This window comes from Conger conger, chromosome 6, assembly GCF_963514075.1.
Source record: "Conger conger chromosome 6, fConCon1.1, whole genome shotgun sequence".
Lineage (NCBI taxonomy): Eukaryota > Metazoa > Chordata > Actinopteri > Anguilliformes > Congridae > Conger > Conger conger.
Genome location: NC_083765.1, coordinates 37,473,897 through 37,499,052, shown reverse-complemented (window position 1 = coordinate 37,499,052; position 25,156 = coordinate 37,473,897). Strand labels below are relative to the sequence as shown.

At 41.6% G+C, this 25,156-nt stretch overlaps 2 protein-coding genes across 4 annotated transcripts in view; one reads left to right on the top strand and one right to left on the bottom strand.

Moving 5' to 3' along the window:
- Window positions 1-678: 678 nt before the first annotated feature.
- ces3 (carboxylesterase 3) lies at window positions 679-15,444 on the bottom strand. Of its 3 annotated transcripts, none has more exons than XM_061247144.1 (14): window positions 15,363-15,444; window positions 15,099-15,175; window positions 13,669-13,864; window positions 12,737-12,875; window positions 11,701-11,834; window positions 9,994-10,147; window positions 9,490-9,576; window positions 8,883-8,990; window positions 8,204-8,344; window positions 7,855-7,935; window positions 5,759-5,894; window positions 3,328-3,474; window positions 1,809-1,881; window positions 679-1,382 (listed from the first exon to the last, which is right to left on the bottom strand). In XM_061247144.1, the coding sequence occupies exons 2-14, from the start codon at window positions 15,166-15,168 to the stop codon at window positions 1,205-1,207; spliced, it is 1,644 nt and encodes a 547-aa protein (XP_061103128.1). In that variant the 5' UTR covers window positions 15,169-15,175; window positions 15,363-15,444; the 3' UTR covers window positions 679-1,204. The 3 variants fall into 3 exon arrangements, with proteins under 3 accessions (XP_061103128.1, XP_061103129.1, XP_061103130.1); XM_061247145.1 differs by having other exon boundaries at window positions 15,386-15,434; XM_061247146.1 differs by having other exon boundaries at window positions 15,379-15,397.
- Window positions 15,445-19,762: 4,318 nt separating this feature from the next.
- The window catches only part of zfpm1 (zinc finger protein, FOG family member 1), an 81,000-nt gene continuing 75,606 nt past the window's right edge, over window positions 19,763-25,156 (top strand). The window contains exon 1 of the mRNA XM_061244303.1: window positions 19,763-20,123. Coding sequence (XP_061100287.1) covers window positions 20,084-20,123 — 40 coding nt within the window. The 5' untranslated portion in view covers window positions 19,763-20,083. The remainder of the gene's footprint in view (window positions 20,124-25,156) is intronic.

Genomic DNA, 25,156 nt, shown 5'->3' with positions numbered 1-25,156 from the left:
AATCAAATCCCCCTGCCGCCTTCCCTCCCTCCCTTCCTTAACCTTAGGAATGTTTGCCCATTCCTAAAAGTTCACTGAAAACCACTAGAACCTCGTTCCACAATGAACTAAATGTATTTTGCTAAATAATTCTATTGCGATTTCAATTATCTGTCTGGAACCACACAAAACTTTATTGAATGTGGTATCCACAGTCGAATGAGTCTACATGGCAAATAAGCCATGTGCAAACTATATTGCAGGGCTGCTGCCCATCCCAGCACGACCACTGAAAGCTCAGTAGTGGGGGAATACTGCAATGTCATTCATGAGGCAGCCACAAGAGGACGCCATAAAAGCAATAAAATCAAAGCTACAAAAATGGTAAGAATGTGATGTTTTTTTCTTAATTACTTATAATTTGCTTGGTTTCCATATGCACTTGTCCAGGCTGACTCATACCCAATAAGTAGGTCTGACAGAGAAGGAAGAGGTGCAGCTGTGGGGTGAAGTCTGTGCTCCACCAGAAGCTGTGCAGTGCTGCAACCATTCGCAAGTGCTGATTTTTTACCGTTGCCTTGTGGGCGTTTTGGGCTGCTGGTGCAGTTGGCAGCAACCGCTGCAAAGTGGCTAGAGGAAAACTGTGACACGGTACGCCATGTCAATATGAAAAATAAGATTGTCACTTCCATAGAAGGCCATGTTTTTATACATTTTATTTGCTCTGTTTTCCCGTTTTAACGGGATAATTTTCTTTTTTTTTTTGCCAGCTTGAGATATTTATGTCATTAACACGTTATAACAGATAGATAACAAGAGATAACAAGATTGTCTTGAAATCTCAAAAAAAAAAAAAAAACTTTCTCTAGATAATAACGAAAATAACTTGAATGAAATTTTGAGTTGCACGTGTTGGTCAGGCAAGGAATTGCCAGGTTGCTCTTATCAAAAAGTGTCTAGTTTGTGTAACTGTGAGAGCCAGGTTTATAACTTCCCCATACAGAGATAAAACACATCAAAACTGCAGTTAACAAATGAAACAACTGTTTCCATAACAAAGCGATATGAATTGGTTGAGCAATATCTGTCTTATCTGTTGGCTCTATTATTAAGATGAGACATGTTGACTCTTTCTCTTTAGGATGGCCTAAAACTCATTTATTCATTGAGAACAACATTTCTAAAAGCAAAATAAATTTTGCTTTAACGATCTGAACCAGTCTTTTCAGGGAGCATCAGGGCTCGGTGGGAGTTTGGCCAACAGCTGAGGGAGGACGACATCCATGAAGTGCACCCTATTCTGCCTGAGTTTCTGTCCCACTGATTGTGTGAGGTCCAACTTCAGGTACTCTTCAGTCTCTCCATAGACTGGCCACTGCACCAGCCCCGCACCATTGGGTGAGCTGAGACAGAAAAAGGTTTGGCATCAGGGACTGCAGGTGAAATCTAGCTTCACAGCAAACTCTGGAATTCAATATTAGTGACAACAGATGAAAATATACTTCATAGCTAACAGCTTGTGCATGGCTCCTACTAAATGAACAAAAAAACAAATACATCTAATTAAAGTTGCCAGGTAATATATACCTTTGTTCTATATTAACACTCAGGTAGCCAACATACACCCCTGTTCCACATTCTCACCTTCCATTGCCATCTGTGCAAAAAATACTATTGCTCAGTTAATGTTGGTGAATAAGTAGAGTAAGAAATCAGGACTACACATGTTACACCTGAATGTCTGAGTGAGAGTCATGGCAAGGAAATACCAATGGAAATAGCGTGATGTGTGGCAATGTCATGATATAAGCCGTATAACGGAAATGTACCCAGTCCGGGCAAAGTTAGCCCAGTATTCCATCGTCGTTCTGCATAACTCGTCCTCTTCTGTTGTGATATTACCTGAGGCAAATACATAGATATAGAATGTCAATCAGTGCTTTAAGTGTAAGTTTAAGTGCCAGTTTTCTGAGCAAAACATACATTCCGGTGAGTTCCAGTCAACTTCAAGCACTGGTAATAATACCACTAACCAGCCCACGGCACTCACAGATGTTAGGGGGGAAACTTTCTTTTCATTATAGTGGGTTTTGGCTTTTTACTCCAGCACATTGAATTTGAGACAAACCAATGAGTATCAGGTTACAGTACATACTGTTAGCTCTGAGTAGAAGGCATGTCTGTATTTCCAAAGTAATTGGACTGTTGGCTTCTGAATGGTCAGGTGTTTTCAATCACTTCATTAGTGCAGGTATAAAATAAGCTTTCAATATCTAGTCTTAATTCTAGGCTTTTCATTACCTTTGGAGTCTGTTATTGGTATTTGTCAACTGCCCAATTACTTCTGTTCCCCTAAAATGAAGGGACTACATATTAAAAGGGATGTGATTCCTACACACACTACCCAATAAGGATGCAAATACTTGCAAATTAAAGGGGGCAATATGCAACCTCACATGTATTGCTTAATTTAAAATCCAGTGTGCTGGACTACAGAGCCAAAAGAACAGATATTGTACCACTGTCCAAATACATATGGACATGAAGGCATGAAACTCCTGGGCTGAAATGATTCCCACTCCAGCCCTGGTACTGGCCCACTGCAAGCACTGCTGTCAATAGATAAACAATTACTTGAGGTGCTGTATGCAATAGTTAGAATAGTTCATTAACAGGGCTGCTGGGTGGATCATTTAGTTATGGCTCCAGGCTGTCCAGCAGAGATGAGCCACGGTCGATTCTGGACCATGCTAGGCTGAGGCGGTCAGCTTAGGCAGAAGCATGATTGCATCACCCAGGGTATGGCAAGGTTTTGTCAGTTTGCTTTTCGCAGCCCTCGCTGGTCAATCAGATGCCCCTGGATTGCATGCTAAAGCTGCAAATGAAAGGTCTTCACACTGCTCCATGCCAGCTGTAAAATGAGGAGTGAAAAGGAGCAGCTGGAGACACAACGTGTTTTAGAGAACTGCATTATTGGCGAATGTGAATGGCTGCAGTTGCAGATAATTCCACTTTCCAAATGACGGTAGGAATTGGACATGTACAGCCCCATGTTGGGTGCCATATTTATATTTAAAAATATTTTATTTGGATTGATTTGCCAAACCTGGATATATGTCTCTTTGATGTTCAAGTTTTGCTTAGACTCACACATTTCATGATAGGATATGCAGTGAAATCAGAATTACAGATACATTTTGCATGTACAGTACATTAATATACTGAAGGTGAGTGTGTGTCCATTCAGTACACCATGTTGGATGCAGCAATGCAAGCAAACAAGACCAGTCTTAATTAGCACTCCAGAGCTGGTCTTCATTTGTTTTCAGTCTCAATGCAGCACGATACCTGTAACTGTGACCGAGCCCTCAAAGAAACAGGCTCCGAAGACAAAACCAACATCAGAAGCGTGATCTGCCTTCACAAAGCTTGGCCTGCTCTTGTGCGCTTCTGGTCTGTGTTGAAACTCGTACAGGTACACTGGGACACCAGCATCTGAGAGATGACATCACACAAGCTGGACTTAATTAAGGAAAACTGGGAATGAAAATAGAGGCAATGCATGACATACAATAGTTATCTCCCAACTTTCCCCACTGCTTGACACATTTTCATCCACCTGAACTTTTAAAGTATGTGACAAAATGCTGCAATTCTATAGCACTTTGCTTCAATCTGGCCCTTGTTTTCTTTTCTCCCAGGTAATTAGCTGAACAATTAGTGCCACACCTGACTTCCAGGTAAAGGGAGGGTGGAAAACCAGCAGTTTTTGGACCTTGAGGAATGTGATTTGTTTATCTACTGCTGTAGAATATGTTCATGTTTCATAATAGTAAGGTAATTTGAGTAGACCTACTTTGGTTATTCTGGTGAATGTGGAGATGTCATCTGGCTGGTGAGTAAAAGCCTGACTCTGATATGCTTCTCTGAATTTTGCATACCAAAACTTACAGTCCCTTATGGAAATATAAAATAATGTATTGTATGCTAATAAAAAATATTTCAAGATCAAAAACTAAGGGGACAATCCCCTCTGGAGCAATGAGGGGTTAAAGGCCTTGCTCAAGGACCCAACAGCTGCATGGATCTTATCATCATGACTACACCAGAACTTGAACCACCAACCTTATGGGTCCCAGTCATGTATCTTAGCCACTAGGCTGGAGGCTGTCCCCTAAATATACAGTGCAGTCTATATGTATTTGGACAGTTAGTACAATTTCTGTTATTTGTAAAACAACATTTACATCCATATCAGACATCTCTTTTTATACATACTCCCCCCATTTTAGGGGACCAAAAGTAATTGGAGGGTTGGCTTCTCAGCTGCTTCGAAATAGTCAGGTGTATTCAATCACTTCCTTAGTGTAGGTATAATAAACTTTCATTATCTAGTCTTGATTCTAGGCTTTTGATTGCCTTTGGAGTCTGTTATTGGTATTTATAAATGGTAAATGGACTACATATACTGCATAGACATAGGCTAAACAATAAGCTTTAAAAAAAAAACAGTTTGGAACATCATTAAGAAGAAAGTGAGCAATGGTGAGCTCAGTATTTGCAAAGAGGCTGATAGGCGAAGGAAGACCTCTACAGTTGATGACAGAACAATTCTCACCATAATGAAGAAAAAACCCCAAACACCTGTCTGACAGATCAGAAGATGTCAGTGACTACTCTCTGCAGAAGACTTCACAAACAGATTTGCAGAGGCTGCACTGCAAGACGCAAAACCACCAGTAAGCTTCAAAAACAGAATGGTTAGGTTAAAGCTAACTAAAAAGAACATGCAGTTCTGGAATAAAATATAGACAGATGAAATAATAATCATTTGTATCAGAGTAATGAAAATAGCAAAGTATGTAGGTTAAAAGGAAGTACCCAAGAACCAAAGCACCCCTCCCCTTCATCTGTGAAACATTGTGGTGGGGATGTTATAGTTTTGGCATATATGGCTGCCACAGGTGCTGATTTACTTGCCTTCATTGAAAATGTAACTGCTGATAGCGGGAGAGTGAAATCTGAAGTCTACAGACGCATCTTATCTGCTCGAGTTCAATGAAATGCCTCCAAACTCATTGGATGATGTTTCATCCCACAGCAGGGCAATGATCCCAAACATACACCAGTGCTGTCTTTCTTTTTAATGATGTTCCAAACTGTTTATTTTGGAAAGCCTATGTCCAGATAAACCTTATGGTTTGGCCTATGTCTTCGACTGTTTCTTTTCTTATGTTTCAGCTTCGTAATGGCTTCCTTGACTGTCATTGGCACAACTCTGGGCCTCATGTTGACAAACACTGATAATAGACTCCAAAAGCAATCAAAGAGCATGGAATCAAGACAAGATACTGAAATCTTTTTTATACCTGCACAAATTATGCGATTGAATATACCTGACAATTCAGAAGCAGCTGTGAAGTCAACCATCCAATTACTTTCAGTCAAAAATAACACAATATGGATGTAAAAACCCTCAAATTAAAGTGGACAATCTGTACTTTAACCTCAGATTTATTGTTTAATTTCAAATCAAATGTGTTGTGCTACATAGCCAAAATAATGGAAATGGTACCAATTGTCCAAATACATACAGCCTGCACAGTATAATAATTAGTACTTTCAGATATTCCAGTGTATTTAATACAACGTTACAAAATATAAAAGATATATTGCAGCATATTTCATTTTCATAAGCTAGCACATCACTGGTCCAACAATTATGGCACACCACTTACACTTCCATCACTTCCTTAATGAGAATCCTCCTGATACTAACCTCTGTAGTACTTAGCAACTTTGATGATAGGCAGAACCATGAACCGGTCCCCCATCATTTCTGTGAAGCCATCTCGGATGGCTTCTGGAGTCTGTGCATCACGGAGGTACTCCTGGGCAATCAGCTCGTTAGCAGCCTGAAATAGCAATAAATGATCTCAGGGTCATGATGTCACTCAAAAATAAATCTTGAATAAAGCACTTATGGTAAGGTTGATAGCAATGAGTGAGCAGAGACTTTATAAAAATGCTTCATTTGAAACATTATGAATGCCCCTTGAAACTGGAAAGATTCTCCAATTGGTTGCAGACCATCTAACTGTACACAGTTTTGCTAAATACTTAACCTCAAAATTTTAATTTCATGTGAATTTGCAGTGATGTCATGTTACCCCTGACACGATTATTCCATGATTATTGATGTCTGGTAACTAAAGGTTACTAAAGCAAACAGCACAGAATGTGGTCATTGCTAAGTTGTTCACTGAACAACCAGCCTTTCATTAATTATAAAAGATTACTTCAATACTATCACCTTACCCTGCAATGAATGAGAATGGTTTAATGTTTTGACTTGCTAGTGGGTACAGCTCATTTTTTACTGCAGGAAAGCATGATATTCCATCAAAGGCCACTTTCTGTTGTGGCGGGCTTCCTTTGAGATTGTTGCTTTGGTTTACCTCTTTTAGTGACCAGAAGCAAGGTTTAAGGAGTATTTCACGAAGCTGGTTTACGGAATTAGCTAGTTAGCTGGATAACCGAGCTGACTAAAACTAGAGACTAAGGAAAGTGGTAGAGTGGGCTGGGAGGTGGGGATTCAAAATATCAGTGGAGAAATCCAAGTTTGTTATTTTTGGAAATAAAAGGGAGGTAGATGACCAGGGGCTATTTCTATATGGTCAGCCACTGAAGAGGGTCAAGGAGTTTAAGTTTTTAGGTATTTATTTTGATGAGTAGGGGGCTTTCTGAGTGGCAGAGTGAGTGGGAGATGGAGAGGAGAGGGAGGCATTACTATAGGATGCAAGGGAGTGTTAGTGGAGGGGTCATGTTTCTGGGGAATGGTAGGAGGGAACAGGTAATTATGACAAGGTCAAGACTTGGACACTGTGGACTGGCATGGGACCTGGCTCGTATTGGAAAACATGAGGATGGACTGTGTGAAAGCTGTGGAAAGGAGGAGACTGTACGACATGTCATATTGGAGTGTGGAAAGTATAAAGAAGAGAGGAATGTGCTATTGTCTGAAGTGTTGAATGCAGGAATGACTACCGTTTCTTTTAAAACCCTTCTTGGACCTGTGGAACATCAGTATGAAGTGGTGGAGGCAGTGATTAAATTAATCTTCTCTACTGGCCTGTATCTCAGGGTGTGAGGCCAGGGCAAGACCAATATACAGTACTGAGTCCTAACAGCGAAAGGCAGCAATACGCCAACGGGCATCCGGACAGCTAGTCCGGACAGCTAGTCTGCCGGAAAGCAAAAGAAGAAGAAGACACTCAGGTGTTTTTGTGTAGTTCGTGTTACTCTGAAGCTGGTATCACTGGTCCCCTTAGTGAGAGTATTAGTTTACTTTTAGCAAGAGAAGAATTTGTGGGAGTATATCTCCTGTTGTGAGCGTATTCATTTATTTTTAAGAGAAAAGTGTTTTTTTGGGAGTCTAGTAGGAGTTTTAGCTATTTACTACTACAAATTTTCTTTTTCCACCTGTTTGGGATCTATTTAAGTTCACCTCCTCTTTGTGAGAAGTTTTTCCCTGGTGGGGCAGTTTTCACTTAAAGGTTATTCCTCATTTTATATTTTCGTTTTTCTGCCCCTTTAGTCTGCTTTGCAAATGTAGTGGTTGTTTGTTCACGATCAGCTATTGGAAGTGTCTATTGTCTGCATTTGGCCTAACACCCCACGCCCCACCTCACAGTCTGAGAATATTTATGAAGAAGCAATGGGATCCAATTCTCATTGAAAGGCCAAGCTTTCCTTACACAGTACTTATAGTATCATCAAAAGATTGAACTGTGGAATTAGTTACATTTGCCTGGAAGAAAAGCATTTCCAACTGGAAGAAAATAAAAAAGGAAAATGAAGAGTAAGGAAGCTCACCACATTTGGAAAGAAGAAGTTCATTGTTTTCATAACTGTCTGTTTATCCATACCCTTATCCCAGCTAGGAGGAGAAAATGTCTGAGGTATATAGAAAACGACAATGCTGTGACAATACAATACAATACAATACAATACAATACAATCAATGTATAAATACATAGATTTTTAAAAAAGTGTTGGCAGATGAGTATATATGTATGGTTAGATGAGTGTGGTGTGAGTGTATAAATGTATTTATTTTATTTGTGTTTATAGATATGCAAGGATATTTATGTTCATGTGTGTGCATGCATATGTTTGTGTGTGTGTCTGTAGCAGTCAGATTACTTATTTTCAGTTAACTTGCCATTGGGAGGAGCCAGCCAAATTCATCGTCAGTTGCTCCCATAAGCACCGGAACCCTGAGGAATTCCTTGTTTTTTAAAAGCTCTTCACTTGTTTTTTTCAGAAACACTCCATCCACGACACCCCAAAGGAAGACCTTCAGCTGAAAAGCAGTTACTGGGCTGAAACAAAATATCCATAAAGGGAGGCATTTGCTCATGCACCCTCCGGGTTTGGATTCGGATTCAATGACCATGTATTTTTTCCACTTGCCTTGTCAAGTGAGACTTGACTGTGATGCAGTGAGTGACTTGGTTTCTGTTTGTGCAAAACAATGTTTGCCACACACAATAGCCAAACAACTAAAATTGTACCCCACACACCAAGCAAGCCATAGCAACCATACAACTGCCAAATTCGACCACATACATACAACAGCTCAGCAACAGCTATTCTACGATAAAATATATTTTGTCGCAAAATACCTTCCCAAAAACCCACCTGTAAACCTACAGTCAAAATGGTGGCACAGATAAATCCATACAAAAAATATGTGTTACCCCTATTACATGCAATACATACTGTTGATGCAAGTACATAGCACCCAGACAGCTGCAGAACAATGCAGAAATGGATGATGGTGGTGGTACACCCTATTTTTGGGGTTGAGGGGTGTGGAGGGCCTCAGTCACAGTTCTCACATTTGCGGTCGCATTCAAGATGTCTTCCACAGTCTTCTGCCTCAAGCACTGCACCTGCTGCTCTGTGGCATTATGGCTGCATCCTGCCAGATTTGCCACGCTGTGTAGCTATAAAGCAGTAAAACATTGCGCAACAAGGATTTTAGGTCTGCTGTGGGTTTGGAACCACAGCCCTCATCAGCCACTCTGCGCAACAAGAGGTACGATTAATTCACTGAGCTTAAGACTAAAGGTCCGCTGTCAAGGAAATTTATCACACTCTTATGTATTCTCCAGGGATGAATACATGTTCAGTATGTTCATGTGCTATTTCATCTCTCTGAACTGCTGCAGTCACATGTTTGTTTTAACAGGCTGTCTATAAAAATCTTTACAGTTGAGGACTGGCCCCTGAATTTCTACAGCTGTGCCAATGCCAGCCCAGTTAACAAGTGCCAATGCCTGTTCATTTCCTGCAAACACTTTCAGACTTTGGCAGTGCTTTTGGTCAAACCTTCCCAGCCCTAATGGAGGCAGTTGATGTAAACAGGTATGTTCATGGTCAAGGGTGCTGGGTTATCACAGGTAGCTTCTTAATAGCTCACGTCACTTGAAAGGAACTGTGTACCTTTGCTTGAGAGAAGCTGCCCACGGTGGCCACTCCACTTTGAAGGATTGCCTTGTGAAACAAACCAGTCGACAATGGAGAAAGCATCTAGAGAGAGATAAGAGGAGGAGTGACAAAGATAGAGAGGGAGAGAGAAGGAGATAATGATTGATGAACCATTAATTCAGAACTGTTATTTTCTATTGTATCATCAGTATGTCTGTTAACCTTCATATTATGTTTGGAGGCAATTTGACCCCATTCAGTGTTTGATGTCTTCAAAAGTCCTGTGCCAACTTTTCATGTTGTGTGGGGATATTTTTACCCTCTGTAAATGTATAAAATATCCGAAAATATGCAACCATTTTTATTTTATCCAAACTTTCACTTACTGTCCCTTAGGCTTAAAATGAGATGATCCTCATAGATTTTTCATATTTATGGATAAAAGACTACTAATTTGGCGGACAATAAGAAGGTAACACAAAGTGTCAATTTTAGTTCTGTAGTGAGATGAGGACTCACAAGAATGGAGGCGCTAATCCCGCCTGCTGACTCGCCGAAGATGGTGACTGACTTTGGGTCCCCGCCGAAGCTTTCAATGTTGTCCTGAACCCACTGGAGGGCAGCAAGTTGGTCAAAAAAACCCCAATTTCCAGGGGCGTGTTCATCTCCCGTGCTTACAAAAGATAGGGGTTGGGGTACAGAATGGAAGGGGCACGTGATTCTCTGAAGGTCTACATACCATAAGTATAAACATAGAAACCAAATACAAGAAACATGATGACATATTGATATGACATGATGAGCATATTTGAAATATGAGATTTCAATTTTTTTTATATATGTGAAGATTCTAATATTGCTTATATCACATCACAGGTGTACTCTCAAAGAAAAATGTAAAAATTGTTGAATTTGCCATTCAACAATCAAACCTTGGGGGAAATGTATTGTTAGAATGAAAAAGATATAATGAAAAGAGAATACCCAGATAAAACCGATTTAGGAATTAACAGGTCGGTTAAAGCATACGGCATACGCAGCTCAGCCCAATTTATGGACAGCCTGCATGCTGGAATCTGAATCCTGGAATTTAAACTGTATGCAAACTGTAACACATGGTTAAACTTTACAAACAGAGCAGAAGCTTGCATGAAATCATGAAGCAGACTGGCTCCCGCAGTGCTGCCCTGCCAGTGTGGAGGGAGCAAACAGTGTGAGGCACCCGTCTGATTGACCTTGGTGTGCTGACAAGACCTGCGGTGCCGTGTGGAGGAAGTGGCCTGTCATCGCCAGACTCAGGTGGCATTTCAAAGAGAGAGCCGCATTGTCTGGGGCAGAGCAACATTTCAGCCACAGATATAGAATCCTAGATCAGTAAATGACTCAGTGCTAGAGAGAGTCAACTGAGCCTGATATGTTGGACCCAGTGGAATGTGATTCTGTATCAATGATAATGTATTTCTACCGCAGTCCACAGATCTTTGACTATCACAGCCCTGGATAATATGTCAGAATTTTGAGGTCTTATTCAAATTCAGTAAAGCCTACAACCATGGAACTGTAAAAGGCATGCATGTCTGAAAATGACTGAGAGGTATTCTGTGGCAATCCGTTGAATTTAAACTGAATTTTCTTTGTGCAAAAAAGTCAAGTTTTTTTTTCAGGGTATCCACAACACAACCTAACTGTACCAAAATCAGTATTTGGTGAACCTGTGGTGATTGTAATCAACTTGAGAAATGTCATAAGATTGCTTGTGGAATGGTGAAATGAAGGCCCTGAACAGGCCCTTCGGCCCCTCTGTGCCTATCTTTCACTGATAGACCAGAGCAGTGGTCACCAACCCTGTTCCTGGAGATCTACTGTCCTGTAGGTTTTCACTCCAACCTTAGCAAAGCTCATTCAACAGCTAAAGATCCGGTTGAGCTGCAAATTAGTAGAATCAGGTGTGCCAAATTTGGGTTGCAATGAAAACCTACAGGACAGTAGATTTCCAGGAACAGGGTTGGTGACCACTGGACTTAGAATGTCCAGCATCGTGTCAAGTCAGGCCATGAACCCCACAAGGGCTTCTGTCTCATTCACATGACCTGGCACTCTCTTCCATTATAGGTACTAAGTTGATCATTTCCAGCTATTCTAGTAAATCAAGGTTTAAGTTGGTACAGTAGAAAAACAAACAAACCAAAGAAAATAAACAGAAAAGAAATTAGCTTGACCCTTTACCTGAAGAAGCCCAGAATCGCCAGGCGATACTGAATGACAACCACGACCACACCCTGATAGGCAGCCAGAACAGCACCATCGTACTGGGCTGCACACCCCATCATCAGACCGCCTCCATGAATCCACACCATTACCTAGACCACCAAAATGAAAAACTGAGAAGCTCCGGCAATCACATTTCAGGACACATTAAGCAGGCTGCTGCAGCAGCAATGCAGATTTTACATTTTCAGTTACACAGCAACTCAAATATCAGAGTCCACTGCTGCCCACAGGCATATTCACTCTGCCCCACAAACAAAGAGAGAAAAAGCAGCAGTGTCCTGTTTGATGTACACGTGCTGAACTGGTCAGATAAACATGGTCAGTGCACTGAACATTGAACCACTAACTGAGATTGTGGTCAGTCCACAGGACCCTGACCCAGGCTGTTACAGTAATCAAATCAATATTTGTCTTAGGTAAGTTTTGAAAAGTGGCAGGGTTGGTTTTAAATCCATTTTCAATCCATATATCTCTCTCTTCCTGTTTCTCTCTCAGAGTATGGCATACCTTTGATTGATCAGCACCATAAGTAAACACCATAAAAACAGCATAAGGACACATTTGGATTTAGGCTTCAGCCATTCAAATATCCCTCTTATTATTTGCCTGTCTCCTTATGTTGACAAACGGCTCCAAAGGCAATTAAAAGCTGAGAATCAAGACTAGATACTAAATGCTTTCTTATACCTTAATAAACCTGACTAATCATAAACAGCTGAGAAGCGTACTGTCCAAATTTGGTCCCTTAAAATGAATGTGTATAAAAATTGTATATATATATTTTTTTAAATGTATAAAAACGGATGCAATTTCCAATCCACTGTGCTGGACAACAGAGCCCAAAGAACAGAAATTCTACCACTGTTCAAATATTCACAGACTGCACTGTGAGTGCTCATGTGTACACATAGTGCATGCATGGATGTGTGTCTCCGTGTGTGTGCACGTGTGTGTGACTAGGTACTTGGGTTGCGCGTGCATTAGTACTCACCGGTGCTTTCTCTCCTGCGGTGAGATTTGAGGGGGCATACACATTGAGATATAAGCAGTCCTCAGATGCAGGTGGAATAGTGTGATTAAAGTGTAAAGCCTCTGCTGTAAGTCGTATAAAGTTAGAGTCCTGAAGGCACCTGCAGTGGAAGGCCAGAAAAATCCCCTGACCCCCGTCCTTAAGCAGTAATATTCTCACAACATTGCAGTGGAAATAATATTGTTCATACACCCCTGCTCATCAACTTGCCCTTTTCTGCTTTTTCTGATTTGATTTTCTGTTTGTAATGAAACAGTTCACAGATGGTCAAAGTGCAGACTCAGAACTAAAGGGTATTTAAATGTTTTTGTAGTAATTACGGCACTTTTTATATGTAGTCTCCCATTTCAATATTTGAGACAAATTAACATATGGTCAAATAAAAGAGTCATGTTTTGTATTTGGTTAACATATCCTTTGCATGCCATGACTTCCTGATGGCCATGACCTATCAACATCATTCGAGTCTGGATATCTTATGTTCAGGTTGTCCTATAAGTGATACTAAAGCTGTAAATTATGCTGATACAGTATGGAATACATTTGTTGGCTAAATGGCTTTAAGTCATCAAGGGTCCAAGGTATCAAATGAGCCTCAACACACTGTGCTGCTGTCAGATATGCAGTAGAGACTACAAGGGTTGTTTTGCCCGAAGATTTTTTCCATTGAGTACAACAGGAAAATTAATAGAATCTACCACATATCTGGCTGCAGCATGATGGTTTGAGGCTCATTTGATACCTTGGACCCTTGATGACTTAAAGCCATTTAGCCATTTACCAACAAATGTGTTCCATATGAAATTAGAAAAAGCAGAAAATGTGTGTGTGTATATGTGTGTCCATGCGTGGGTGCGTGTGTGTGGGTGTGCATTTGTAGATGGATTACTCACATGTTAGGCTGATGTGTGGCATCTCTCACCCCCTTCCAGGGCAGAGCGGGCTGGGGCTTGGCAAATCGCAGAGGGCCCACGGGGGGACTGGCAAAGGGGACACCCAGGAATGCCTCCACCACCTGCTCCGTGCCCTTGACCCGTGCGTACTCCCCCCTCAAAGTGCCACCCTTCACTGTCACCACTGGAGCCTCATCTGCAGAAAACCGGCACACACAGAGTATTGTTCATGGCTGCCAAAATTTCTTTGCAGAATGCATATACCTGAACACACGGTAGCCTTATACCAACCCAAATTGGGTTTTCCATATGGGGCTTTGGTTTTTCAATCGCCTGTTCTGTGTTTCAGGATGTATTATAGCAATTTATGTTCGCGGAGAAAATATACAAGAGAAAAAGCCGTCACACCCCAAATCATTTCTGACTGAAAACAATTAGTGTTCTTACTGCTCAGTTAATATACATTAATTCAGCACTTTATTAGGAACACCTGTACACCTACTTATTCGTGCAGTGATCTAATCAGCCAATCATGTGGCAGCAGTGCAATGCATAAGAGGAGAAGGACAAGATTGGTCACAGCTGACAGGAAGATGACAGTCACGTAAATAACCATACATTACAACAGTGGTAGCATCTCTGAACACACACATCAAACCTCTAAGTGGATAGGCTACAGCAGCAGAAGTAAGTCTAAAAAATAAGTCCAATAAATACCTAATAAAGTGTTCACTGAGTGTACATTATGCCATATAATCAGTAACTTGTAGTAACCCGTAGACCCGGAAGGGTGATTGAAACAAACATCACAAACTCCCTGGAGAAGAAAGTATTTTGAAATTGATCAAGTTGACCAGATTTTGCAGTCACTGGCATTGTTTTACACTGAAAAAAGCGTTTTATCAACAAATTGTCTGAAGAAGAACTGCTCCGCTGCATAAAAAAATCAATGAACAATAATGTTTTTTCATGTTTTTTAATCAGTGCCATACATTTTTAATGAGCTATCTCATATACTGCCACATGTGGAAGTCCACGACAGACTACCAATATCTCACCAATATTTTCAAAGTCTGACTTTTTTCATTGTCAAAATATTTTCTTAATATTGAATATGAATGCTTATATCCTTATTATCCGTGTATATGGCTAGAAGTTTGGCTGTTCTGGATTCGTTTTGGTGGGTTTTAGCCAAACATATAACTACACAAAGAAGCATTACAGTTATTTTAATAAAGCAACATTGTAAGTAACTCTTTTGCAACATCCAGGTGGACTGCGCTTTCCCTGACCAGAGTAACAGAATGCCGTTAGTCAGTCTTTCTTTCCAAATCGTGTAAAATGTTACTTTCATTTAACACTGTATGGCAGGTCTGTGCTATAGACCTGAGTGAGATTGACTTGTGCGCAATGAAATATGTGATACTCACCTGATACCGCGATCCTGAAGAAGGCTGTCACTAGGCAGACAGCGATCAGAGTACTCCTCACCAGAGCCATCTCTCCACTGTACAGAGGAACAGACGTGTTACACGCAAGACCCTGACACACAGACTCTCACTTACACACTGCAAGTTTCCAGATGCTCACAGAGTCCCCTCTCCAACAGGTATTTATGCAAATGCAAGGTACATCCTACATCCTACACACTGACCCTCAACCGAATTAACCAGAATCCACCCCCGTACACATACTCAGGAAAAATGTGACCTTTTACCAGCTCTGCCCTGGACAACTACACAGTCTGCAGTTCAATTGTCCACTCCAGTCCTTGCCTGGAATGGAGCAGACTTTGTCCTGCCTAATCTCCACAGCCCTGCTGTTCCCCCTCGCCCCAGCTATGCACCCGCAGTCCTGTCAATCAAAACTTCTGCAGGACACGCGATAAAAGTGTTAATTTAACTCTAACAGAGTTCTCTGAGAATTGAGTTAACACTGCACATTTTACTGTGCAGACAGACCCTTCTCAATGGGAGCGGGAACAGGCAGTGCTTTAAACGTATATATTTGGAATGTGTGCTGACGTCTCTGTCTTTCATGTGCTATGTGGGTCACATGTGTCTCTTTGTGTGTTTTATCAATCTCTGCCACTTGCAAAGCAACCTACACCTCCAGCATTTTATGCAGTTGATTGATACATTTATTTTTAAGCGCTTTATTTTTTATAACATGACACATATAGTGAATTTTTGTCCAATTCTAAAGTTTTGAAACCAATAGAATTGGTTAAACAAAATATATTATTGATTTATTATAATTTGATTTAAATTATTTGCCTGGAACAAAATGAAACATTTGCCGAATATGGTCTAATAATTCTACATGGCACATAAACCATGTGCAAAATAGCTATTGAAGGGCTGCTGCCCATAACAGCACGACCAGTGGTGGGAATACTACAGAGCAATGTCATTCATGAGGCAGCCATAAGAGGGTGCCATAAGATAGAACAACAAAATCCCAGCGACCAGAATGCTAAGAATTAAATTTTTTGTAATTACGTGTAATTTGCTTAATTTGCCATATGCACTTGTCCAGGCTAACTCAGATAGCAAGGGCTGCAGCTATGAATTCTCAGGCCTGGGACAAAATGTATTGGGAGCCCCCCTCGCCAAAAGATTTTGCGGGGAGGGAGGCCTGGACTGAGTACAATTGTCCCTCCAAATCTGTAGCCCTGTACATAGCGCATGTTTCTTTGCATATTATAAATACCTTCCACTTAAATTCCTTTGTCAAGTGAACAAACAGCACACCTTACCCCTGCTGTGCACATATCAACTCTGTAAGTGCAGAGACAACACTGCTGGAGTTGATTACATGCTGTAATACTGTGAACCAGGAACTTGAACCAACCAACTTCTAATAAAAAGACTAAGAAATGCTAACTGACCACAAAATGACTGTTTGCCTGTGGCCATTTCAGTCTCCGGACTTATTGAACTTAAACGTATTAAAAATGTATGGTTTTGATCTCACTCTTACACCAATCAAATTAAGTCAAGATCTTGGCTTGCTGCTGAGGGTGTCACCTAGAAAGTATGGTTTTATATCATAGTATTATTTTTTTTGTTAAAGAAATGTTGCCATCATATATGTGCCATTACCAGAGCCCCATCCCTCTCCTCTGTTCTGATGCTCCTAGACCTGTGTGCAGCATTCAACATGGTGAACCACCAACTTCTCACTGACTGAGATGGGAATTTCTGGGTTTCCTTCCAGTCTAGGCAATAGGTCTTCCGGATGGGGTCAGTCTCTGCACCTCATCTCCTTGTTACAGGGGCCCCACAGGGATCTGTACTGGGGCCTTTACTGCTCTCCATTTACGCTAAATCTCTTAGCTCCGTTATTACTTCACATAACTTCTCTGGCACAAGGCTGAATGAGGGAATATCTCTCTGCCTGCCTGACATCTCAATGTAGACCTCCCTACTATGAGATTTCACCATCATTATCGATGGTACTAAAGTGGCTGCCTATCACTCTGCAATGAACCTATGGGTGATCCTGGATTACCAGCTGGACTTCAATGAGCAAGCTGTGGCAACATCATGGTCCTGCAGATTCCTCCTGTACAACATCAGGAGGATTCGACTATACCTGACCATGATACTACATTACATTACATTACATTGTTGGCATTTGGCAGATGCTCTTATCCAGAGCGACAATCCTCCCCTGGAGCAATGCAGGGTTAAGGGCCTTGCTCAAGGGCCCAACGGCTGTGCGGATCTTATTGTGGCTACACCGGGATTAGAACCACTGACCTTGGGTGTCCCAGTCATTTACCACTACGCTACACTACATCCAGCTACTCATCCAGGCTAAGTTAATTTCCTTTCTAGACTGCTGCAACTACAAGCATACCAGCCTGTCCCATACAGCCACAACAGCTCATCCAGAATGTGGCTGCCTGGCTTATGTTCAACCTTCCAAATTTCTTGCATGTCTCTTCCCTGCTGAGGTCACTCCACTGGCTGCCATTTGCTGCCAGGGCCAGGTTCAAATTCCTGACTCTGGCCTGCACTGCAGCAAACAGGACAGCCCTTATACAGGATAAAATTCAACCCTACACACCAGCTCAACCACTCTGTTATGTTACAGCAGGGCGATTTGCACTTTCTGCCGTCCAAGTGAGAATGGTTGTCGCTTGGCCCGATCATGAAGCTTCTCCACCCTAGATCACCCATGGAATTACCTCCTGTTCCTCTATGAACCATTCAGACACTGCCCATTTTCCACCATGATCTTCAGACTCTACCTGTCCTTGACTAACTTACTAATCCTTTGCAGGGTTACCCCCAGACTAGTATCACTCTCATGTATTACTTGTATCTTCATCTTCTAGAACTTTCCTGTTGTATCTTCATCTTGATGATGTAGCTCTTTAACATATTCCTTGTAATGTTGCATGACTTGTAGTTATAATATGCCATAACTGTCTTAGCATATGCATACTGTGGGAACTGGACCTAGGACTGCCCCACTTTACATACAATCTTTAATTTGTCCCTACACCCCAACAAGACCACTCAGGTCTGCCAGCTCTGGTCGCCTTATGGTTCCCTCACTACGAGCACCTGGTGGTCGAGCTGCATGGTCACGCCTGTTTTCCATTCCGGTCCCTCAGTGGTGGAATGACTTGCCTACCACTGTCAGGACAGCAGAATCCCTCCCCATATTTCGACGCAGGCTAAAAACACACCTTTTCAGACTATACCTTAGTCCTCCCTCCTGATTTCCTGAAAATATTTTTTGCACTTGACTAATGACTGTCTTTTCAGTTTGGAACAGCTCTTCATGCGTGTTTTGCTAGTTATGGATGTGATGCTTTTAACCTGTGGAAGAACCTATGCACTTGTAAGTCGCATTGGATTGAAAGTGTCTGCCAAATGTAAAATATATTTTTTAAAATGTAGACTTGATGCTCATAGCTATGGATAACTGATACTTTATGATAACTGAACTTTATCTGACCAATTTTCTGTAGTTGTTCCAATGAACTTCAGTATGCACTCAGTCCATAGACTATGTCCCTATGGATAAAAGTGTCTGTCAAATAAATGTAATGTATTTAATTCATTTTGTTGGTGAAGGGAAAAATGTGCCAGTGTATTAAACTCTGAAGGTGTAAAAAATAAGGGGGGTGAATGCAGGCACACATATTGGAGCTGCAAGACCATGGCCAATTGTACAGAGTAGTTGCGAAAACTAAATCTGTTCTATAACCAGCTCATATGACAGAAGATGTCTATTCTATTCTAACATATTTGCAGTGTGAATAATGACAACCATTGTGTTTTAAAAATATCATTATCCATTATCAAAGAAATCCCTAAAATAAGATTTTATTCAGTAAGAACCATTTAACAACCCCTCAGGTAGAAAAGAGTATTACCTGGGAAAATGAACCCATGAACTATGTTTTTAAACGGCACGTTTTTATTTTCTAAATTATGCTCTACCGATAATTCCACATCAGATTCCACACAGAAAAAAAAAAAGAAAGCAGAGGACGTTTTTGTATCTCTCTTTCCTACTGCAACCCAGACATTGGCCATCCATTCGTTATGATTGAGCTTTATGATTGAGATGACCTTTTTTAAAAATAATTATATTTAGTAGCTATGGCATTAGTTTAATTAATATGCCCATAAACATACATTTCCCACTAAAAGTTACTATGTATGACAGATCCTATAATGTATAATAAATGAATAACTTGCAGAATTATGGCATTACTCGCATTATTATTATTATTATTATTATTATTATTATTATTATTATTATTATAGTAAAAAATACTTTCTGCTATAGTTATAGGATTTCTACCATTCGCAGCTGGAAAAGTATTGCTGTTACATAGCTAACTGTGGTTTGGAAAAGAATCTGTAAACAGTCTTAAGTCTCTGGGGGGACATCGCATATCATTTCAAATTGATACCATTCTTCATTAGCGGTATTATGAGCGCGTAACCGCCGCACTTCTGAATAGCGTGCGGCGTCACATCACACGCATGGGGCGTTACGAGGGCGTGGCCGTATCGCACATCAGCTCCACTGTTTGATGTGTCTCCATTCACAACCACAAGCTTGTTGTACAGTGAAGGTATGGAAGCGGGGCAAAGCGAAACAATAATAAGAGCGCAACGGTCGTAACTACACAGTTAGTGTGATAAGCTGTGGAACCTCTCAGCAAATACAGGAAATTGTGGGAAAAGGTGAGAGGCGCACACACCCCTGGGAGATCACCAAAAAGTAGCTTAACCTCGCGCATCTGCAGGCTGTGGCACAGGTACCGAGCCTCTCGGACCAGTGCAGGACATGCGGATATCTCCGGCTTGGGACCGAGCCGGGGTGCACTGATAGTTCGTTCTCCGTGGACAGATCGTTTCGACGCCGCTGAAAAAGAGAAGACATGTCCCGAAGGAAGCAGAGCAAGCCCCGACAGATCAAACGTGAGTATCCAGAAAGTTACCTTCCATTCGGATAGTATTCCTCTCGACTGCATGTGACCTGACGGTTGTTTTTGAAATACATGAAAATACATTTACAGCCAACGATGTGTATAGTAGCCAAGCCGCTGTCAAGCAGAGTATGTTTTCAGTGAATAGTCAATGAAAGCACACTGAGCATTCGTGAGTAGCCTATTCATTTGAATGTTATTCCCTTATGTATGACACGGCCTTAAGTTGGCTAAATCGGTGAATCATGTAGAGCTGTTCCAGTAGCTCGTCTGGATTGTATTAAAAATGTATTTCCGTCCGTCACAGAACGCGCGAAGCGGCACTTTCTGCTCGTCTGAAAGTAATTAGTGCAGAATATTGTATTACATATTTTTACTAGGGAATGTGGTTCGAGTGGTCGTCGATAACTTTGATAACGAACCCTACCCACACACATGGCCTGAAGAGTTGATAAACGCGTCAGTTTAGTAGAGCCACAGTCAAGGAGGAGTCAGTGACAGGATGCCTGTTTTGCAGCAAGTTTGGCAAGCAGGTTGGATTACCGTTGGGTGACAGAAGGTTGTGCACAAATAGTTTGTGTCCCGTTCTGTTATTCACAAGCATCAGTCTACTAATATTGAAAATTGAATTTTGCGGGTTTTTCACCCGACTGTCACTTCGTGCTTGAAGTTTTTGTGCCGAGGATAAGATGTGCATATATGCTAAATATTACATTTTTGTGTGTTCTTCCTTTTCAAATAAGTGGTCGGTCGCGGACAAACTGTAGCCATGGGTCCTGTTTAATTCTAGTTTGAAAGCGTCACTGTTCTCTGAAAAAGGCGATGTGAGCACAGATAAACAGTGATCTGATCTCATTCGAGATAAAGATTAAAATTGGATCTTTTTATTTGTTTTCTGTCGGTGACTGCTCTGAGGCTGGCGTTGCATTTTCTCCGGCTTTTCAGTTCTGTTTGCAGAGATCTGGACTTCAGATAGCGGCACAAGCTGATCTCACCCGGCGATAGGGACTACAATTGGATCTTCTCTTATCTGTGCCTTCCTTTAACTCTCTAATGCACGGCCATCACTCTTTTTTTTATACAGTTGACGGTCTCCGTGCTTGATAAGTTCTTCCTGTTTATAAATGTGAGAACTATTTTCTGAGATCTGCGATCTCATAGTTGATAAAATTAAAAAAATAAAATTTGTCTGTTTTTCTCGCGTGCTCTCTCTCCCTCTCGGAGTTAAAAGGAGCAGCGGGGCTGAAAAGTCGTTTTGCTCTGGTGCCAGGCAGTGTTTCAGTTCTGCCTCCAGAAACGATGCCACGGAGCGATAAGGCCAGCAGCAATATCTTGGAGGTTGAATTTGAAAGGCCTGTTCAAAAATAAATATTAATGTGAGTCAAAGGGAGAAAGCGACTCTTAGAGAGGAAAGCGAAATCTCCTGATAAGGTAACATTAGCATACGCTGCTGTGTGTAAGGCGGTATCGAGGTTTGTTTAAGCGTCTCTGAGGGCTACAAGAGACGCTCCTGTGGCACCGGCGCTTACGCGAAACGATGCTTTAAAGTGGGCGACAGGAGAGAGACTGTTTTCCGACGGATGTCATTCTTAAGTTATGCTTAACCTATTATTATCACCGCAGACACCAGAAAAACCTCAACATTTTCTGAATATAAAGACAAGATGTCTCCTGTGACCTGTCTATAAGTCAAACACAGAGCTCCGTGGGAGAGCGGAGAAGTATTATTGTCGTCATTATTATTTTTAAGTTATGGTTTGATTATGTGTATATCTGGATGAGGCTTCTGCCTGTAGTACCTGTAGTAAATGTGTGAAATAAAGATAGAGCAACTGAAAGTGTCCCTTACCCACAATGCTTCTCTGTTTGGACAGTAGGACCAATTTTAATCGATGGTATACTTGGGAAGTCCAGGTGAATTGGCCTCAACTGTATCGGTACAAGAATGAGGTCTGTGTCTGAGATTTGCAAGCTGTGTGTGTAAAACAGGGTTGACAATGCACGGTAGGAGTAAAACTGATTGTGAGATTTTCACTTATCAGTGACGAAACCTGGAGAAAGTAGCACAGTGTAAACAAATGAAGCTATTCATTTCATGTGTACAATGTACATCAATCTGCTCCTTTCCTCTTTTTATGGCCCTGGTAGGGAGCAGGAAGTGATGTCATGATAATCAGATATAGTGTCCCCCCCTGTTCCCTCCCTCACAACTTTCCAGAAAAATGTTCCTTGTTCACCTTCCTCATGTGAACGAGCTGTGGGCAGGGAACCCCCCAGCAGGAAGCTGCATGAGAGGGATACTACTCTACTTCCTGCTATGAGCCAGTCCACTTCCTGTTGGTGGCTCATCCTTACCTGGCCCCTGGTTGGAGGGTGATGTTGAAACGGATGAGTGTCCCCTTTGTGTGAGCCTGGGCACTAGCAATAGCTAAGAGAGTCAGAGATTCACACACACACACACACACACACACACACAATAATATTAAATGTCAAATTTTACATACATTGCCTGCGTGCATGGGATGTACAGTACAGAGCACTGTGTTATTACAAAACGTGCTTCAAACTGTTTATTAGCTGTGCCCAGTTTTTTGTACTTTTTTGGTATTTTCAAAATCCAGTTGCCTTCCTGCTATTGTTGGTAAACTTCTCAATATACTTTGTTCTTCGATTGAGATCACTGTGACCAGGGTGGGAGTTAAACTGTGGTACCCTGGGCTACCTGCACGCCCCATCTTAAAGCCATAACATTCTCACAATGTTGTTGCCATGTATTGACAATGTTATAACATTGACAAAATATTGCATAACATTGTGAGAACATTTTCTGTTAGCTGGGTTACTAATTATTTTATTGGCATCACTCTTCAGTGACAAAATTGTCACAGGCGAACTCAGAGGGTGAGGCTTTGGCCTATCTGTCTGTACGTTGGACATGATGAGATCAGTGGTTGATTGATGGCTGAACGAGGCTGAAAGGCAAGCTTATCTGCTGGTAACAAACACGGACACCCCCGCTGGAAAAAGCGAGGTTAATCAAACTGCACCCCTCTCTCCTGCCCACTCCAGAACACAGAGCCAAACTGCACCCCTCTCTCCTGCCCACTCCAGAACACAGAGCCACACTGCACCTCTCTCTCCTGGCCACTCCAGAACACAGAGCCAAACTGCACCCCTCTCTCCTGCCCACTCCAGAACACAGAGCCACACTGCACCTCTCTCTCCTGGCCACTCCAGAACACAGAGCCAAACTGCACCCCTCTCTCCTGCCCACTCCAGAACACAGAGCCACACTGCACCTCTCTCTCCTGGCCACTCCAGAACACAGAGCCAAACTGCACCCCTCTCTCCTGCCCACTCCAGAACACAGAGCCACACTGCACCTCTCTCACCTGGCCACTCTGGAGAGTTAATAATAATAGTAATCATAATAATAGCAACAACAACAACAACAATAATAATAATCATAATTATTATAATAATAATAATAATAGTATTATACTATTATATATAAGATACAATATTATAATGATATATATTATTATTATTATTATTATTATTATTATTATTATATGTATTATATATACATAATACAAGTGTCTGTGATGGCCAAAACATGTTGCAGTGAAAATATTTTCTAAAATTATTTAATTTTTATTGAATGTCCCTTTTTGTGTAGGTTTCAGCAGAGTAGAATATTGGTTCTTGGGATTAAGACCAGTGACTCCCTTCTCTTACAGGAGACAAAGATGAATTGCTGGGTCTTAGGTGGTTAGCCACATACCAGGACTTTTAATCAGTCAGATCAACTAATTCTTTCATATGATTAATGATTCTTTAGAGAGAGGTAACCTCATTTAATTTATTAATTTAAAGACTGACTGGTGAAATCAGTGCGGGCATTTCACTTTGGAAACTGAATCATTTCTGGAAAAGAGTTAAAAGAGAAAGCAAATGGCAATGAGCCAAACAAACACTGTATTGAACAATGTTTTTTCTTAAAAAAAAAACCCTTAAAAACTTGTAGGATATAAGCACACATTTTAAAACTGCCTTCATTGATAAAGATGTTGGCTGCAACAAATTGGAGCACTCCTGCTCGAGAACACGGACGAAAACTGTCCGAATCTCCACGGAGCTCTGGTGAGCAGACCCGGCCTGTGCCCAGTGCCTGGCCTGTGCCCAGTCCCGTGACCTGCCTGATAGGCAGCCTGTCCAGTCCCATGATCCTCTGCAACTGCACCGATATCTCTGTGAGGAATGGTGGCTTGAATTGGGATTGACCTTTACCGTCTTTCATTACATCACTATTTGTTTTTGTTTTTCTTTCCACCAGTGAAAGGTGAGTGAGTTAATTTACGCTGGTCGCAGCTGTGGGTGGTTTGTTTTGTCGTACCGGATGGCAGGTGTGTGTTGTTCTGGGTCATCCTCACATTTAAGCGAATGTTTGTGCGGGCCTGTTGCGGTTCCCCCTTTCCCGATGGCCAGATCTCTCCCGGCTGATAAGACGGCCCTCCCTGATATGCCGATGAAAGTCTTCTCCCAAGCTTCCTCCTCTGGCGCTCCTGCTCTGGCAGTTGAGATGGGAGACCAGATAAGGGGGTCCAGTGATCTCCACGGAGATAGCGGATGAGACAGATGGAGGCGATCAGTGCGGAATGTGTGCGTTAATTGCGCTCGGCTCCTACGGTCCCATCTCTGTCGTGCCTGTGATGTCATGCATGTGACCCAATCATGCATCCAGATCAGTAGAACCAGGCAGAAAGACAGGGGCAGGGTGCGACAGCAGTTCTCAAGCCACTCATATGTGTTCCAAACTTCAAATCAGCCCCCTTTACAGATGACAGCTCATTTTACTAATAGGACCATCCAGGGAGATGTTGACTACCCCCATGTTGACAATATTGACTAACTAGCAACAGTTGTTTAGCAATGAATATTGTTTTGGGGTTTTTTTCATTTTAGATGTATTAAATGTCAAAAATCATCAACGGGATCAGAAAATGTTACTTATCAGTAACCACC